We start from the raw sequence: 19,786 nt of genomic DNA on the forward strand, positions 1-19,786 counted from the left end.
TTAAAAATTCTTGGAGCACTTATTTATAGGCAATGCCAACTCTTTGTAGTATCATTAACAATTTGGTGGATTTTGTGTGGTAAAGATTATTAAAATATTTTCTCTCTCCTCTCAATTCTATTGCCTATACATGCTTGGCTGGCCTCACTTCCCAAATAGTGTCTGCTCAAAGAAAGAAAATTAAATTTAATGATTAGTCTCAGCTAAACATGATTAAGAACATAAAATATTCTATCACATCATCATGCATTCTGAGTCAACTATAGATGGCTTTGTATTGCTTTCTACTCTGATCATTCAGGGTACAATTTCCTGTGGTGGTGTGGATAATGACAGAGTAACAGCCTACCTCTTGTGTTGGAGCCTTCTGTCTGTTGTGTCAGCCTCATTTCCTCCACAGGAAGACACACTGTGGCACTAGGGAGCCTGGGCAGGCCTCAGGAATCAGTGTCTCAGATGAGTGTGCATAATTTGTGAAGCTGAGATGCCAGAGGAACCATTTTCAAGATTGCCTCGTCAGTCCCAACATACAGAGCCTGAAACTAGGTTAATGAATTCCAGCAGGGCTAAGTGGGAAAAGAGAAGTCAACTTGTGAACAAGTTTAGAATCAAAAGGAGAGAAGGTGAGCCAAGAGGAATTCTCCCAGCAGAGGCCAGATGCTGTGACTTACTGTTTAGTGCCTGAAACCTTTGGTATGGGCATGCCAGGAAGTGTTAAGTGAGCAACCAGGAAGACAGTGCAGTGTTTCTCATGCCCTGGCTGGGTTTAGCTTCATTTGCTCCCAAATTAAATAGCTAGTGTTTAGTTTTTGTTTGATTCTAGAACATTGGCTCACACTTTTTTTTTTTTTTTGGTTTGAGACAAAATAACCGTAACTCAACATAGCAGTGGAATGGAATGGATTTGACACTGAAACAGTAATACTCACTCAGCATCTTCAGATATCCAACAGCCATGCAGAAACATCACCATCAACAGCCTACACCTCAACCACTTTGTGTTTATAAATAATTCACAGAAAGCATAGAATGGTTTGGGGTGAAGTAGACTTAATCAGGGTATGTCTTGTTAGTCTGAAGCAAGTTTTCTAAACCTTGGGTCTACTGACATTTCAGCTTGGATAATGTTTTGTTGTGGGGGACTGTCATAAATATCAGGGTATTCAGCAGCTTTCCTGGGTTCTACTCACCCACTGGATGGCAATAGCACGCACCTAGTTGTGATGACAAAAAAAAAATGTCTCCAGACATCAACAAATGTCTCTAAGGGGCAAAATCACCCACAGTTGAGAACTGCTGACCTAGAAAATAGTGGTTCTGCTGGAAAAGTGGTCAGAGAGGTGTGGAGATGGGGAAGTCTGGAAAGGAGGGTGTGGGAAACTGTTTGCTGAAAACGTCTGTAACTGCAGCATTTTCTGTGTTCTTCTGAACTCAACAAAAGGTGGAATCAGCCTGGGCAGACATTTGAAACTGCCTTGACTAACTGTGTAAAGCAGAAATGATAGTATGTGACAGTTTTGCTATACACTATTAGGTCATAAAAGATGACACCACTCCTGCCTGGGAATGTTAGTCTTTAGAATCCAGCCACTGTCCTGTGAAAAAGCCTGGACCTTATGGAGAAGTCTGCATGGAAAGGAACTAAGGCCATTGCTCTGACCCCTGGCTGTGCTTGCCACCAGCACCACCTTGCCAGTCACATTGAGAGAGTCATGTTGGAAGCAAATCCTCCTGGCCACAGCTGAACTGCCCCAATTGACACTATGTGGAGCAAAGATAATCCTTCCCTGCTAAGCCTGGCCCAAATTGTACTTTCAATGGCATACGAAATGATTGTCATTGTTCTGCACCATTAAGTTTTAGGATAGTTTGTTATGCGGCAATAGATCATGGTAGCAGTAGAATTGGTAGTGGATAGGCTCATATAGACCTGCATACATAGGTCAAGACTTGGATTCTAAATATATTGAAGATTATGAATTGCTCTCCTAATGACCAGCACACAGTAATGTGGGTCTGAAAAGTAGATTTGAACCTAGTAGATTGCTTAGGATGTTGGGACACAAAGCACTCAGGAATTGTTAGCAAATGCAGTTGGCCCTCCGTACCTGCAGGTCCTACATCCCTGGATTCCATCAACCATAGATCGAAAAGTTCCAGAAAAAACCCAAACAATAAAAAATAACAATATAACAACAGAAAGTAATACACATTTAAAAAATACTATTTATATAGCATTTATATGGTATTATAAGTAATCTAGAGAAGATTTAATGTATATGGGAGGATGTGCATAGGTTATATGCAAATATTGTGCCATTTTATTGTTGTTTTTGTTTGGTTAGTTTATTTTTTAGAGACAGGGTCTTGCTCTGTCACCCAGGGTAGAGTGCAGTGGCATGATCATAGCTTACTGCAGCCTTGACCTCTTCACCTCGGGATCCTCCTGCCTCGGCCTCCTGAGTAGCTGGGACTATAGGCATATGCCACCACGCCCAGCTAATTAAAAAAAATTGTAGAGACAAGATCTCACTGTGTTGCCCAGGCTGGGCTTGATCTTCCCACGTTGGCCTGCCAAAGCACTGGAATTACAGATGTGAGCTACTATTCTTGGCCAACTAGGCCATTTCCTATAAGAGACTTGAGCATCTTTGGATTTTGATATGAGGGGGCATCCTGGAACTAATCTCCCTGGAACACCGAAGGATGACTATAGTCAAAGGAAGGCAAGTCAAGTTTTCCATGTAAGCCAAGATAAGGTGGGTGATTAAAGAGGCAATGGGACATGGAAGAGGTTTGGCAGCAAGTATCAAGGATACAATGGAAGGGAATTTGGGATGAGGACAAGGTGGAAATGCCAAGGCTGAGCTGCTAGAATCAGCTTCCCTGTGAAAATCATCACAGGGAACCTAGGGCACCTGGAAAGAATTTGATATTTAATTTTCACACTTTTCTCCCTGTTAAGGGTCAAGATTTGAGGTGGAATCGGATGTACTAGATTCTGAATCTTGACTGCACCACTTACTCACTGCATGGCTTGGGAAATCACTGTATTTCTTTCAAATACATTTTGAAAATACATTGTGCCTCAGTTTCTTTCCTATAAAATGTAGGTAATAGTAGAAACTCTTGGGATTGTTGTGAGAATTAAATAATATCCATAAAGTACCTTGAACAGAGCCTAGTACATCTTATGTATCCAATAAACATTAGCTTTTAAACTGTATGTTTCACTTGTAATGGAACCTATCCCTGTCTTAAGTGCTGCGGCTGTAGTCCCACTGTGCACATGTTTGGACTACAGCAAGCACTTCCCACCTGGTTGGCTGACTCTGTCACTCTTCTTAGTGTTCTCTCTTTAGCCCTGTAAAGTGGAGTGTCCTTTACGACATCATACAATAATCGGTGGTAAATAATCACAGGAATAACAAGAGATTCATCTTAGACCAATATCAGGATAAAATAGGTAACAGATTCATTTCTGATAATGTTTTATGGTTGTTTTCTGGACTTAAAGTGGAGAAAATTGAGCACTGTTCAAAACCATTTTATTCTAGGAAGCATAGCTGTTTCTAATTCGGTGTCAAATTTATCCCAACTCCTGTGGTAGTCAGCACAGAATTTCTCTATTGCTTTACATGTATAATAGGATTAATGATATTTGTCTCTTGAAAGGATAAAAATATTTGTAAAGCACTTAAAATTAAAAAAAAAATCTCATGATCCTCTTATCAGGTTGTATTTTGAAGGACTTGTGAATTTATATACACAGAATTATTTGGAGATAAAATTAATAAAAATTAGAATAATCTGTCTTGTTTACAGTATCTTTGCTAAATCTCATATAAATATATTTATATGACCTTGAAAATGTGGATCATACAAGGTCAATATTTGTTTTGATTATCTTTGTTCTAATAAGATCAATTATGAGGCAAATAATAATGTCCTTGTCCTTTGTATGAAAAATGACACTAATGACACATCATCAGAAGGACTTGTTTTTGTTAATTGATAAGTAGTTATATATTGTGCTGAAATAATCTTAATAGTATCTTGAATATCCTTCCTCATACAGGCAGCCTTGCTTTTCAAAATACATTTTAACGGATCCCAAAACGTTTCATAAATCACCCATTCGTTTTTTGAAAGGCTGTTATGTGCCAAATGTTGTATTAGGCACTGGGAATACAGAGACATTTAAGGCCAAAATCTGCCCTTCAGGGGCTTACAATCTGGGTGGAGAGGGTCCTGATCTGTCAAGGCACTTACTTGCATGTCCAAATGTTGAAGTGTGCCAGGGTCCAGTATAGGCATGAGAGGGAGAGTGGTTCATTCTGGTTACAGGGAGGAATGTTTGTCAATGCTTCTTTTTTCCGTTTTTGGAGATGGAGTCTCACTCTGTTGCCCAGGTTGGAGTGTAGTGGCCCGATCTCGGCTCACTGCAACCTCCACCTCCCGGTTCAAGCAATTCTCCTGCCTCAGCCTCCCAAGTAGCTGGGTCTACAGGCATGCACCACCATGCCCGGCTAATATTTGTATTTTTAGTAGAGATGAAGTTTCACCATATTGGCCAGGCTGGTCTCGAACTCCTGACCTCGTGATCTGCCCACCTCAGCCTCCCAAAGTGCTGGGATTACAGGTGTGAGCCGCTGCACCTGGCCACGTTAATGCTTCTTAAGAGAAGCTGACCTTTGAGCTAGGATGTTCACCAGGTTAGAGGAGAGAGCTGAAAGAGAGGACATTTTGGCTGAAAGATTTTAGTCCAAGTCCTGGAGGAAGAAAGGAGCCTTTCAGGATAGCTGAAGGCTGGCACAAGGGAAGGTCACCATGTGAGAGGGAGGCTGTAGAGGGGTCCAGTGGCTACTTGGAGGTGGGTGTTATGGGCAGTGGGCATCAATATTATAAAAAGAGCTAGATTAGACATTTGACAGGCATACCAACCTATATGTAATATTATGTCAGCATGGATGTAATGATAGAGAAAGTTTTATTAATTCTGACCCTTCCTCACCACCTAAAATCTGGGGTGCTCTCCAGGACTTTTTTGGAGGTAGATCTGTTCAACTTTTGAGTTTTATCCCCCAAGTCACCTGCAGTTCTTCTCCGTCTTTCCCTGCCACAACCCTCAACTTCTCTACCGAGTAAGAGCCAAACAAACATTTCATGCATAGGGCTCTTGGTCTTTTTAGGCTGTCTCAATCTACCCTTGATTATTATAGTCAGGGAAGTGAGAGACTGCAGTCTGCAGAGACGCGCTGGGTTTTTTCGCTTTCATTCAATCTTCCTGTGTCCTACTCTGTTAATGTAAGAGTCATGGGGACCACGTTTGCTGTCCAATGAGGCAAAGCAGACTGTCCCATCGTTTTTTTTTATTGCATTGCACTGACTTAAGGCAAGCAGATGTGAAGAGTGTTTTCCCTCAGTATGCCCAACTAACAATTGCATGGAAGAGCTTAATTTACATGCATCCTCTCTGCATTTCTTTGAGTATTCAGTGGGTAGTTGCCAAGTAACTGAAAATGTGTCTAGACACAGATGTTTCTATATTCAACAACAGGGTTAATTTTCTGAACTGCAAAGTCAAATGCATGTAACCCCTGTAACAGAATACACAGAATAAGGTAAAGAAAAAATGTTATAATCTAAGGAAGGGCTATTGAACTTTACTAGCTGTAGCAACTTTGCTCACCAAAATAACTCAGCCATGCTTTCCTGAGAATGCATTTCCAATTGATAAGAAAACATTGGGAAGGAAACAGTTAATGACAAGTCTGCAGTCTAATTTTTTCCTCTACCTGGGATACATGAAAGAGGTGACTCAGTCAAATCCCTGTGCATACATGCTAATAACTAGACATCCTGATAAAAATGCTAATGTTTTTATAAGTAAAAAGATAATGGAGAGTCCTTATCTGTGAAATACTTTCAGCAGCTATTCTAGTTATCTATTGCTGTGTGAAAAACCACCCCCAAACTCAGTGGCTTAAAACAATAATTTGTTATTATCTCTACCTTTCAGCAAGTTAACGTGACTCAGCTAGGTGATTTTTTGCTTGGAACTTCTCACACAACTTTAGTTAGTGCTGCAATTGCAGACATCTGAAGAGATAGCTCTCCCATGCTGCCAGCTGATGAGCCTGGGTTAGGCTTTTCAGGCCATATGGTCTTTGTTGCAACTACTCAACTCTGCTGTTGTAGTGTGAAGGCATCGATGGACAATACATAAACAAATGAGCATGGCTTCATTCCAATGAAACTTAATTACAAAAACAGGTGGCAGGCCAGATTTGGCCCATGGGCCATAGTTTGCCAACCCCTGGGCTATGATCTCTGCAGGGAAGAATGCTTGTCCTGCGTCCTGCTAGTGAATCATTAGTAAATTCGGTATTAGGTAAGATGCATAAACTGTGTGGAGTTTGATTTGATCATCGAACTCACTTGTTCCTTAGAGTCTCTCGAATGTTGAACACAATGTTTGTGCATAATGTGGACACAATATCTGTAAGTCAACTTGTCAACAGATATTAATTTAATTCCAATTGTTGGCCTACATTACACTTGATGTTCCACATTCATGGATTCAACCAACAGCAGATAAAAATATTTTTAAAAAGGAAGGTAGTGTCTGTACTGAACACGTACAGACTTTTTTCATGTTATTGTTACCTAAACAATACATTCTAACAACTATTTATGTTGCATTTACATAGTATTAGGTATTAGAAATAATCTAGATATGATTTAAAATATACAAAAGGATGTGTGTGTATTATACAGAAATACTACACCACTGTATATCAGGGACTTGAGCATCTATTGGCGTTGGTATCTACGGGGATTTCTGGAACAAATCCTCCACAGATACTGAGGAACAACTGTAGGCTAAAGTTTGGAATTCTCTAGGTCAGTTTTATGTATACTGATTGCACCTGGTTACATGAGAATGGAAATGGCAGAGCACATACTTCTCAGTGTAAATATGGAAGATCCTGTTAGACTTTACTTCATTGTTGAGAAGAAATCTGAATTTATTATGGAATATTTGGAGATCATAGAGTATATCCAAACTACTTTAAAAGTATTTTTAACACAAAAGAAAGTAAGCCTCCTAAGGCTGTGATTTCCAAGAAAATTTCCTTTTACCTGCAGTAGGGTTTATTTAAATGAAAGACATTGCTATAGTATCTCCCCCAATTTAAGCTTGGAAAAGAGAATGAAAGGGCACAGCCTGAGGTAGATTGTCAGTAATGGCTTATTGCACAGTCAACGAACTTTTAAAAAAATCCTTCAAAACATTGGTAAATGTAAGATAAATATTTAGACTTCAATTACATGGAATTTTCTTTCTTCCTTTGAAAACTCTAATAGAAGTAATTTTCCAAAGGGATTAACAGATGACAACATTTTTTGATATGAGTCCTTGGAGTTGAATAGACAGTAGCTATAAGGCAAAGGAAAAAAAAGAAACGTATAGATAAAATATCTGAAGGCATATTCTTTTGATTTTTTTGGTGAAAAAAGTTTTGCAATAGAAAATTACAGAAAATACTTGTAATTTTGGCACATATACAAGCAATACAAAAACTGTACACATACTTTTAGCCCTGTTATAAATAAATTATTTCATAGGGCAGTGGAACCTTTAATTTAAAAATAAACTCAGAATATTATTTTCTATAAGTGTTCTCAACTATTTTGTATTTTAGGTAGTGAAACATTCTTAGAGAAGTTCAGTGATTAGATGCTTAAAGCATGAAATATAAAATTTATTTTTTTTCCAATTGCAAAGAGAAAAACATGCTTAGGAAAACTTGAAAGTGAATAAAAATAACTGTAGAAGATATTTCATTAGTTATCCCACCCTTAAGGCCTGTGTCATCGTGACATGCTAATTCCAAAAAGGAGGAACACAGACATATTATATGAATCAGTGGTTCCTTGCTATTTGCCTCTATTTCAGTAAACAAGATATCCAAGCTTCTGTGCAAACTTATTCCTGTCCTTGCCCCCATGATAGTAGGGGGGATCATGATAGTAGTAGACAGCAGGTCCAGATGGCCCGGGAAGGAGATAAGGATGAGATAGGAAAGAAGACCTACAAAAAAGGAAAGAGATCCTTCCACTTCTTGAATTATGCATCAAAGCACAGGTGTGAGGTTTTCTGTAAGAATTAAATTATGATAGGATTCTCAATGGGACTTAGTTTTAGATTTGCATGTTTCTTATTTTCCCACATGAACTGTAGATCCTGAAAGCTGGCTGGCTGCAGGGTAGAAGTAGCAGTGCACCCTTTTGAGTTCTGCTGCCCATTTGAGGTACTGGGTCCATCTTTCTTAACAAAGATGACATTATGCCAAATTTACTTGATGCAAGTTTTATCAAACTGTTTAGAGATCTTCAAATGATGTTTATGGATATACGGACAGTGGCGGGTGGGGAGAGGCATTGTTCTTTTCAAAAGAAAATCACATCTTAACGGAAGAATTGCTGAGAACTTGGTGGGCAGAGTGTGGTGGTTTTAATCGTATTTTGGAAATATAAAAATTACTTACAAGGTAGGAGGTTTATGGAGCCTTGGAAAACAACAGTAACAACATCTTCAGATTACCCTTGCACCCTAGGGACAAGCTATGATGAGTAGAGGTGCATGCGCTGCACAGAGTTCTAACTTGCCGGACTTTGTCCTTTGCTGTGCTTGGCTGTGTGGTGTGGACTCGGGGTGAGAGGGGTTCATTGCTGTGGGTTTGATGATGTAGTTTCCCAAAGAAGTGCACAAAATAATAAAATGAAGACCTATTTTGTCTTTCTAACTAAACCAATCATAAAACAACTCATAGATCTTTTTAAGTTGTTTCCTGCCATGCTCTGCTTGTCTCAGCCTTTCTGTGCTCTCAGTATCACTGCAGCAGGAAGCTCAGTGATCTCCTATGCTTTCCCGATGCATTGCCTTTCTCTGCTTCAAACGTGTCTTTTCTTCATCCTCCCTCCCCAAGCCCAACTCCTTCTGCCAAGACCTATTTGTCCAGCACAGCATTTTTTTCCTTACTTGTTGGTTTGTTCCAGCTCTCAGGGTACTCCAGCAATTTTTCATGAGAAAGAAAGTTAGCAATTTTTTTGCCTTGTTTTTATGTCTTCTACATCCTTAGCACTATCTGCTAGGATCACCAAACTGTGTTACTAGTGTAGCTTGATAGGACTCTTTTCTAGGACAGATGATGCCTTAACGTCAGGTTTTCAGGATGCCTGTCATTCATTCCCATCCCCAAATTTGACAGTTATTTGCCTAAATAAACTCCTAAGTATTTCAGCTAAACACTTAATTCTAAATGCCTCCAATTCCATTGTTTTGCCCAAAATATGTATTGTTCTCAAAAGCCCACTGCTATTTGTTTTGTAATTAAGCTACAATATTTCCAAAACCTTTTTATATTCTAGCATTCAAGAACGAAATCCATGATAAGCAATTATTTTCGTACTTGATTTCACAAACTATTCATAACCAAGTAAATTAAGTAGAAATCTTTATTTTCCTAATATTAATGTGTTTTTCCTCTATACTTTTATATTGATTTCCTTTTTTCTTTGCAGATGGAGACTGGAAGGTGACCATTGTCACTGGGGATCCTGAAAATGCTGGCACCACGGCAACAGTGTTCCTTTATGTCTATGGAGAAACAAAATGTTCAGGTCCTATTATTTTGGGATCTGGGAAATACCAGCTGTTTAACTCTAACACTGCAGATATATTCAAGGTAGAAATGATATAGCTATAATTTGTTTGCTAAGATATATTGTGATGTACATCCCCGCAGATGAAATGGAGAGTAATTTTTTGTTGTTCTTTTGGTATTGCATTCGCATTAAATTTGCTTGGTATATGTGGCATGTTTTATCCCATGGGAGCTGGGAAACAGTAATAACAACTGGGACATAAGATTTTTGTTTCTTCTTCATTTTTTTATTTGTATAAAGGCAAAAAAGTAAAGGCATTTTAGAACATTTAAAAATTAGAGTGGAATAATTTACTACTAATCCTATCATCAAGCTGAGTATTTCCATTTTTGAATATCTGTCTCAGTCCTTGTTCATACCCATACATGTTTTCCACAAGCACACTAACACATATGATGGAGCATGATGGTATGATGGAATGGTGGTGCAGCCTAATGACTAAGACATGGGCGAAAGAGTCAAATGGTCAACATTCAAATGCTGACTTTGCCACTTACAAGCGTGGTGACCTGGCCATATTACTTAACATTTCTGTGCCTCACTTTCCTCAATAATCTTTACTTCAAAGGGTTAGAATGAGGATTAAATTAATTAATCCTCAGTGTAGTATCTGAAATGCTCAATAAATGTTTGCTATTAATATTACACTACATAGGCAATTTTGTAGCACCCTGTATTACATGCAATATGGCCATTTATGAAAGGAGCTACAAAGTCTTCCCACTTAAAATTTTTATTGATTAGATACTAAGTAATATACTATGGACAAATAGAACACTTTGGTGTCGTTGGACATTTAAATGGCTTCTAAGTTTTTGCTATTATAAATAATGCTGCAACAAACATACTTTTGACCTTAGCTTTCTTCTTGTTTTTTTTTAACCAAAGCTACCTATTTTCCTATGACAAACTCTGAGAAATGGTATTACTCTTGAGCCATTTTGAAAAACTACTTTGTAAAAGTATCTGATTTACATAGCACATTGCCTCCTAAAACATAGTAAACACTGGTAAATTTTAATGGTTGTTAAATCCCTATGACATCCCAAGTCATGTTGTCTATTTCTGCCATACAACATATTTAATAATTTCAATTAAAATTTATCAGTTTCTTTGTGCAAGTTAGAGTATATGACTGTGGACTTATGGAAGTTGTCTTCATTTCTTTTTGTTAAAAGTGCTTTTTTGTGATGTAATTCACCCTAACATTCATATCATAACATTCATCCATTTTTAATATTTTAAAATTTTTTATGTTTTAAAGTTTCGTTTTAAATGCAATACATTGAGTACATAATTTTATATATTTATGGGGTACAGTGTGATGTTCCAATACATACATATATTGTATAATGATCAAATCAGGGTAAAAAACATTCACCCATTTAAAGTGTATAAAGTGTACAACCCTGTGAATGTACTGAACAATCACCACAATCTAATTTTAGAACATTTTCATCACTCCAAAAAGAAGGCCAGTACCCATTAGCAGAAACTCTCCATTTTTCTATCTCCCAGCTTTAGGAAACTAGTAATCTACTTTCTGTCTCTATACATTTGCCTGTTCTAGACATTTCATATAAGTGGAATCATGCAATATGGAGTATTTGTGTCTGACTTCTTTACGTAGCATAAAGAATGCTTTAAAGCTTAATCAGTGTTGCAGCATGTATCAGTGCTTTATTCTTCTTTATGGTTAAATAATATCCTATTATATGAATGAACCACATTTTATTTATCCATTTATCCGTTGATACAGATTTGAGTTGTTTTCATTTTCAGCTGTTGTGAACAATGCAGCTATGAACATCTATGTACAAGTTTTTGTGTGAACATGTTATTGTTTCACTATGTATGTATCATTTCACACATAAACTTGGGTATATACCTAGGAGTAGAATTTCTGAATCATATGTTTAACACTTTGAGAAACTGCCAAACTGTTTTCCAAAGTAGCTGCACCATTTTAACACTTCTACCAGCAATGTACAAGGTTTCATCTTTCTCCACATCCTTATCAACATTTGATATTATATGATTTTTGCTTCTAACCATCCTAGTGGATGTGAAATAGTATCTTATTGTGATTTTGATATGTATTACTTTAATGACTAATAATATTGAGCACCTTTTCATATGCTTGTTGGCCATTGATGTGTTTTCACTGGAAAAATATCTATTCAAATGACTTGCCCATTTTTATACTTGATCTTAGCCAAACGGCTGAGAAGCAATGATTTGCCCATTTTTAATTGGATCATTTGTCTTTTTATTAATGAGTTTAAGAGTTCTTTATAATTCTGAATATGAATCTGTTATCATATATATGCTTTACAATTTTTTCTCCTGTTTTTTGAGTTATCTTTTAACTTTCTTGCTGGTATGGATTTAAGTTACCTTCTAGTGTCCTTTCAAATCAGACTGAAGAGTTCCCTTTGGTATTTCTTGTAGAGCAGGTCTGCTAGTGATGAATTCTCTATTTTTGTTTTTCTGGGAAAGTCTTAATTTGCATATCCAAGTCCTGGTTGACAGTTTTCTTCTTTCAGTACTTTGAATATGTCATCCCACCTCTTTATGGCCTTTATGATTTCTGATGAGAAGTCAGGAGTTAACCTTATTAAAGATCCTGTACATATGATAAGTTGTTTGCCTTCTGCTGCTTTCAAGATTCTCTGCTTGTTTTTGGCTTTCAAAAATTTTACTGTGTTGTGTTTAGGTGTAGATCACCTTACTATTGGTTTTAATAGTTACTGTGGTTGCAAGGTTGCCAGTTTTCAAGCCTATTGTGGAGTTGGGGAGGGTGGTAGAGAGTAGATCAACGTACAATACACAAACCCTTATGTTTCTACCAATGTTCATCGTTTTCATTGAATACATGCTCCTCAATTTGTTATAATCTTTTGACTAATTTTCAGAGTTCTAGATAATTTCATTTCAATAATTTTTTTATTGCTTTTGTGGGGCACTGGATTTATGGAGGGTCTCAGTCTGCCATTTCGGAAGTCCTGCTCTCCTCTTACTATCTTGGTCATATTTTGTTATTTTTAATTCAAGTTTCTGTTTCTCCATGAAATCTTCCATGATTTCCATAACTTGCTGAAGATAAACAAGAACTGGCCCAATATAAATTTGGATTCGAGGCTATGTCATGTGACTAAATCCTTGGAATAGAAGAACCACCATCCAAGTGGCTCTTGAGACATTGACTATCTTATTGTCAGAACAGTGAAAATTTCCTTTTATATAACGGATTCATATGGTAGGTGACAATGTAGGGTAACTGTAATATTCTCCTGACCCAATCATAGGCCTCGAAGAGGAACTTGATTGTAGGACTTCATAAAAGAAGGGGATTCTAGTTTCAAAAAGGGCTTGCAAAATGGTGTCAGTGGCTTTGTAGCAATTTTGATATATACCCTCTATAGACTATACAGTTCAGCTCTATGGTTGCACCTAGAATGTCACTGAGAGCCAAAATGAAGGAAATTAAACATCCTCAGGAAAACAATCAAGGCAAAATTAAGAGCAAAATGTCCATTATGGCAGAAAGTTGGAGAGAGTAGGCAGAGAGGAGTTTCTAGAAAACAGGGACTAGACCTAGTTCAGTTGCTAACCCTTGAATCTGTTCATTGCCTGACATAGACTAGACACTCATGAATAGCTGTTGAAATCATGAAAATTTAATAAAAATTACTTGGCTGAAATTCGTTTAATATTGGCTGCTTTATCTTGGGGGCGTTCATTGTTGAATTTTTCTTGTGATCCTTCTCTGAGGGAATCATAAAAGCATCCATGTATCTTATATGGATATTATTTACTTATAAACCTGCCCAGAGATTTAGTTGAGCTTTTTATTGCATTTTTGCAAATTGAAATCTAAGTAGTAGTCTCTGTTGCTTGGAAAAAGTTAGTGCTTACGCCATTCACTCCTAGAAAGTCGTTTTCTGCTTCTGATTTACTATTGTATGAAGTCAATTAATTTTGTAGATGAATAGGTTTAATATTTATTGTGAACTCCTAGGGCACTTGCCTAATCATTGAATATCCCTTATGCTTCTTAGAACAGAAATGGATAATACAGTTTTGCCTTTGTAAAAACAATTTATATCAGCAGCAAAGAGAAGACCTATACTTGACCTCCAACTCTGCCCTTTACTATATAAGGAAATATGGATAAAGCACTTAACATTTGTAAACTTTAATTTCCTCCTTTGTAAAATGCGTGCAACAATACTTTATATCTATGCAGATTGAAAGAGTTAAGAATCAATGCACTTTATATAAAGTATAAAACACTCTTATCATTATGCTCTTTAGGCTGACTCTTATGATACTGCCCACAAATTGTTGGAGACTTCCTGATAGGATGGGGTTTAAGATAATTTTTCAGATGAATGAAGGCAGGAAGGCAGCTTGGCAGATGGCTGGTGGGTGGCTATTTCTGTCATGGGGGTATGTGTAGAAATGTGTGGAGGCTGGAGTGGGAGGAAGAAACATAGGAAAACAAGACTAGGTTGGCTGAGCTAGAGCAAGTCAGTGAGTATGTAATATCAAGAATGTTTATCTGGGTCTTTTCGATGTTTAAAGGTTAGATGTCCATGTGGACCTACAAACTATTAGCCATTATTAGCTAGGTGGGTGTTAGCATGTCATTTTGATTTTGGCACAACTCTGTATGACTTTCTTTTCTCTCCTCCTTCTTGTCCTCTTTCTTCTTTATCTTCTTTTCCATTGTTTCCTTTTTTTTTTTTTTCTTGGAATCCTAAAACTTGGGGATTGGTGATATTTTACATTGACTTCATTCAGAAGTTTAGGAGTGGCCGCACTAAGCAGTTCCCTGTTGACATGATTGACTTTCCTGTGGATGGCAGATCCTAGGGACAATTTAACTTAAACTTTTTCCTTAGTTACAAAAGTTGAAATATTTTTAAAATGACATCTTCTACAAATTCTCACTTATAAATACTTATTAAGAAAAGTTAATAGTGTTGCTCCCCTTAAATAGAAAATAAATTGCAGAAATAAAACCCCAGCTCAGATGATGTCAGCAAGATAATAGAATGAAATTTGCCCAGCTTAAGTACTCCTCACAGGAAGACAAACTAACAATTATCTACGGAGAAGAGTGCCTTTGTGAAAATCCCAGAAACTGGGGGTGAGGTTGATGCACCCCACAGAAATGAGAAAAGGTCTCATTAAAAGGGTAAGAGAAGCAGTTACACTTTGACTGCTTCACCTCTCCCTCAGGCTGGCATGGCATCATACGAAGCTAGTCCTAGATGGACATCCAGCTTTTCCAACATTTTGGGGTGCTTCATGGGAAACTCACTTCTGCTTTGCCCTACAGGGTATACTGGGGGAATTGGCAGGGCTAGATTCTATGGGGTCAGCCAGGAACAAAGAAGCATGGCAGGGTTCACAGCAACAAGTGCACAGAACTTGGCGATAGCACTGCATCCCTGCTGTTATCATTATCACTGACTAACCAGAGAGCTTAGTCAGTGTCTCTGCCTAACTATGGAGCAAAACTAGTGGTACTGTCTGGCCAGAGAATGCAGTCTGCAGTTTTGCCTGTCTTGGGTTCCAAGCCAGTGGTCAGGCCAAGCCATGAAGCCTAACCTACAGCTCTGCCTGAGCAATGAGCCAAGCCAAAGACCCGGCCTGACTCTGGAGCATATCTTGCAGCCCTGCCTGATCAACAAGCCCAGACAAAGACTGCCATGACATAGAACCCATCCTGTGATTCCACTGGCAGCAGAGCCAGTGACCTTGCGCAACTATGGGGCAAGCCTGTGTCCCTGCCTGACCAGGGAGCTAGGCTAGCAATCCAGCCTACCATGAAGCCCAGTCTATGGCCCCTCTCAGCTGTGAAATTTAGCCTACAGCCCCACCTGATAATAAAACCCAGCCTATGGTCTTGCTAAATTGTAGAGCATAGCCTGATGGAGCAGGGAGTCCAGACAGCAAACCCACCTAATGGTGGAGTGCAGCCAATAACCCCATCAACTGCAGGGCACAATCTACAGATTCTCCCAACCTGAGAGCCCAGTAGAGGTCCTCACTGACTGTGGAGCACAGCCAACAACTCTGCATTATCAGGCAACCCACCCAATAACCCTGCTCAACTGTGGGACACAGCCTGTGACCCTACCCAATTGCAGAGCCCAGGCTGCAGCTAACCCCAACTGCAGAGCTCAGTCTGCGTAAATGTGAAGACCAGCCATGAGCACTGTCTGGCCAGAGAGATTGGTTAGGTCTCTGACTAGGAGTGATTGTGGAACTCAGCCTATAGCCCTGCCTAATCATAAGTCCAAGCAGCAGCACTGCTTGGCCAGGGAAAGCAGCCTATAACTCTGCCCAACCAGAGGCAGTTGTGGAGCCCAACCAGTGGCCCCACGTTGCCAGGAGCCCAATCAGAAGTTCTGCCTGACCACAGCCAGGTCAGCAGACCTACTGGTTGCAGAGACCACCTTGCAGCTCCACCCAACATCAGAGCATGGACAGATGTCTTGCCCAGTTGGAGACCTTAACAGAAAGCATCACCTACCTGTGAATGCTACCAGCTGGTCTGTCTAAAACCCCAGGCTGGGCTGATGGGCGAAGGTCTTTCCCTGCCGATGTCAACCTGTAAAGGCTAGAAGACCTGACTGCTTCCTTAAATGCACAGTCACCAATGCAAGAATATAAGGATCACAAAGAGTCATGGTAACATGAAACTACCAAAGAAAACTAATAAAGCTGCAATAGTTGATCCTAGAGAAATGGAGATCTAGGAACTGTTTGACAAGAAATTGAGAATAATCCCTTTAGACAAGTTCAGTGAACTTCAAGAACAAAACAGGTAGACAACTAAATGAAGTTAGATAAGCAACACATGATCAAAACTATTATAGAAGTTCAACAAGGACATAGAAACCATTAAACAAAATTAAAATTCTAAAGCTGAAGAATACAATGAATGAAATGAAAAATCCAGTAGAGAGCTTCAACATTTGACTCAATAAAGAAGAAGAAAGAATCAGTGAATTTGAAGACAGGTCATTTGAAAATATCCAGTCGGTGGAGCAAAAAGGAAACAAAATAATTTTTCAAAGCAAAGAAAGGTTATTAGTTAATGGGATACCATCAAGTGAAACAATACATGCATTATGAAAATTCCAGAAGGAGAAGAAGGAAAGATGGGGACAAAAAGCCTACTTAAAGAAATGATTACTGAAAACCTTGCAAATTTGGAGAGAGAAATAGACATTCTGATTTGTGAACCCCAAGGGTCACTGGACGTGTTGAATCTGAAATGTTAAACACAAAGCAAATTATAAATAAATTGTCAAAAGTCAAAGACAAAGAGAATTTTGAAAGCAATGAAAGAAAAATGATTCATTATATACAATGGAACCTCCACAAGACTATCAGTGGATCTCTAGCAGAACCCTTGCAGGCCAGGAAAGACTGTGATCAGATATTCAAAATACTAAGAAAAAAAACTGCCGACCAAGAATACTGTACCCACCAAACTTGTCCTTCAGAGATGGAGAGATAAAGATTTCCCATCCCAAAGTGATGAAGAAGTTCATCACTTTACCTTTCTTACAAGAAGTGCTAAAGGAAGTTCATCAAGTTGAAATGAAAGGACACTAATTAACAACCTAAAATATATGAATGTGTGAAACTGGCTATAAAAATAAACATATATAGTCAAAGGCAGAATTCTCTAAATTTTTATTATGGTGATGCATAACTCATTTCAATTCTAGTAGAGAAGTTAAAAATGTATTAAAAATAACTATAACAACAATAACTTGCTATTAGAAATGGAATACATAAAATATAAATTGTAATATCAATAACATAAAATATTAGATATAAGTTAAAAGTATCATTTTATAGACAATTAAATTTAAATTATCTGGTTGTAAGATATTTTATGCAAGTCTTATGGTAACCACAAAGAATAAACCTGCAGTAGATACACAAAAGATTAAGAGACAGAGATCAAAGAATACCAACACAAAAGTCATCAATTACAAAAGAAGACAGTAAGCAAGAAAGAAAGGAGTAAAGGAAATATAAAGAATCAGAAAATTAACCAAATGGCAAGGATATGTTTTTAATTATCAATAATTACTTTAAATATAAATGGATTAAACTCTTTGATGAAAAGATGTGCAGCATTTGAATGGATTCAAAAACAAGATCCAATAATATGCTGCCTACAAGGGATTCACTTTAGCTTTAAAGACACACATAGGCTGTAGTTAGGGATAGAAAAGACTTTCCATGAAATGATAATCAAATATTGGCATGGGTGACTATAATTATATCATACAAATTGACTTTAAGCCAAAGACTGTCACAAGAGACAAGAAGATTATTACTTAATGATAAAGGGATCAATTTATCAAGAAGGTAGAGCAAATATAAATATTTATGTACCCAACACTGAGCAGCTAAATATATAAAGTGAGTACATTTACAACAATAGAAGTGAAAGGAGAAATAAGCAGCAATATTATAATAGTAAGAGTCTTTGGTATTAAACCCTCAATGATGGAGAGATCATCCAGATAGAAAATTGATGAAGAAACCATGGGTTTGAACAATACTGTAAACCCAGTGAACCTAACAGACATATACAGAACATTTCATCCAACAGCAGCAGAATACACACTGTTCTCAAGGGCACATAAAATATCCAGGATAGATCACATGTTAGGACAGAAAACAAGTCTTAACAAATTCAAGAAGATTGAAATTACATCAAGTATCTTTTCTCACTACAATAGTATGAAACTTAAAGTAAATGACAGGAGGGAAATTGGGAGATTTACAAATACGTGGAGATTAAACATACTCCTCAATAATTAAGGAGTCATAGAATAAATCAGAAAATAACTTGAGACAAACACAAATGAAAATAGAACATACCAAAACTTATGTGATACAAAAGCAGTGCTGAGAGGAAAGTTTATAGCTGTAAATGGCTACTTAATGAAACAATAAAGATCTCAAATAAACAAGCTAACTATACACTTCGAGGAATTAGAAAAATAGAACAAAATAAGTCCAAAGTTAGCAGAAAGAAGGAAACAATAAAGATTAGAGTAGGAAAAAAATGAAATAGAGAGTAGAAGAACAATAGAAAAGATCAATAAAACCAAAAATTAGTTTTTGGAAAAGATAAAATTAGCAAGTCTCTAGCTAGGCTAATCAAGAGAAAAAGTGAGAAAACTCAAATAAAAAAATTTTCAATGAAAAAGAAGACATCACAACTCATACCACAGAAACACATAGGATCATAAGAGACTACTATGAACAATTATGTGTCAATAAATTGAATAACTTAGAGAAAATGTAGAAATGTATAAAAACATATAACCTAAAAATATTGAAACATAAAGAAATAGAAAGTCTGAATACACCAGTAATGAGTAAGGAGATTGAATCAGTAATCTCCCAGCAAGGAAAAAACCAAGACCTTTAGTCTTCATTCTGAGTTCTACCAAACATTTAAAGAAGAATTAATGCCAAACCATCTCAAACTCTTCTAAAAAATTTCAAGTGGAGAGAATAATTCCAAACTCATTTTATGAAGCCAGCATTACCCTGATACCGAAGCCAGACAGGATATTAGAAGAAAAAAAAATTACAGGACAATATTCCTGATGAACATAGAGGCAAAACTCCTCAACAAAATACTGGCAAACACAATTCAAAAGCAGATTAAAGTATCTTTTAGCATAATCAATTGGGATTTATCCCTGGGGTGCAAGGATGGTTCAATATGTACAAATCAATAATTGTGATACACCATATTAACAGAAGGAAGGATAAAAATAATATGATCATCTCAACAGATACAGAAAAAGCATTTGAAAAACTTCAACATGGTTTTATGATAAAAACTCTCAGCATATTTAATATAGAAGGAATGTATCTCAACCTAATAAAGACCAAATATTATAATACCACAGCAAACATTATACTCAATGGTGAAAAACTGAATGCTTTTTCTCAAACATGAGGAACAAGATAAGGGTGCCTACTCTTGCTA

General features: G+C 37.4%; 1 protein-coding gene across 1 annotated transcript in view; it reads left to right on the plus strand.

Moving 5' to 3' along the window:
• The window catches only part of LOC112630252 (lipoxygenase homology domain-containing protein 1-like), a 121,773-nt gene that overhangs the window by 18,976 nt on the left and 83,011 nt on the right, over positions 1-19,786 (plus strand). Inside the window, exon 6 of the mRNA XM_025394415.1 lies at positions 9,592-9,755. Within this exon, the coding sequence (XP_025250200.1) occupies positions 9,592-9,755 (164 nt within the window). The remainder of the gene's footprint in view (positions 1-9,591; positions 9,756-19,786) is intronic.

This window comes from Theropithecus gelada, chromosome 8, assembly GCF_003255815.1.
Source record: "Theropithecus gelada isolate Dixy chromosome 8, Tgel_1.0, whole genome shotgun sequence".
NCBI lineage: Eukaryota > Metazoa > Chordata > Mammalia > Primates > Cercopithecidae > Theropithecus > Theropithecus gelada.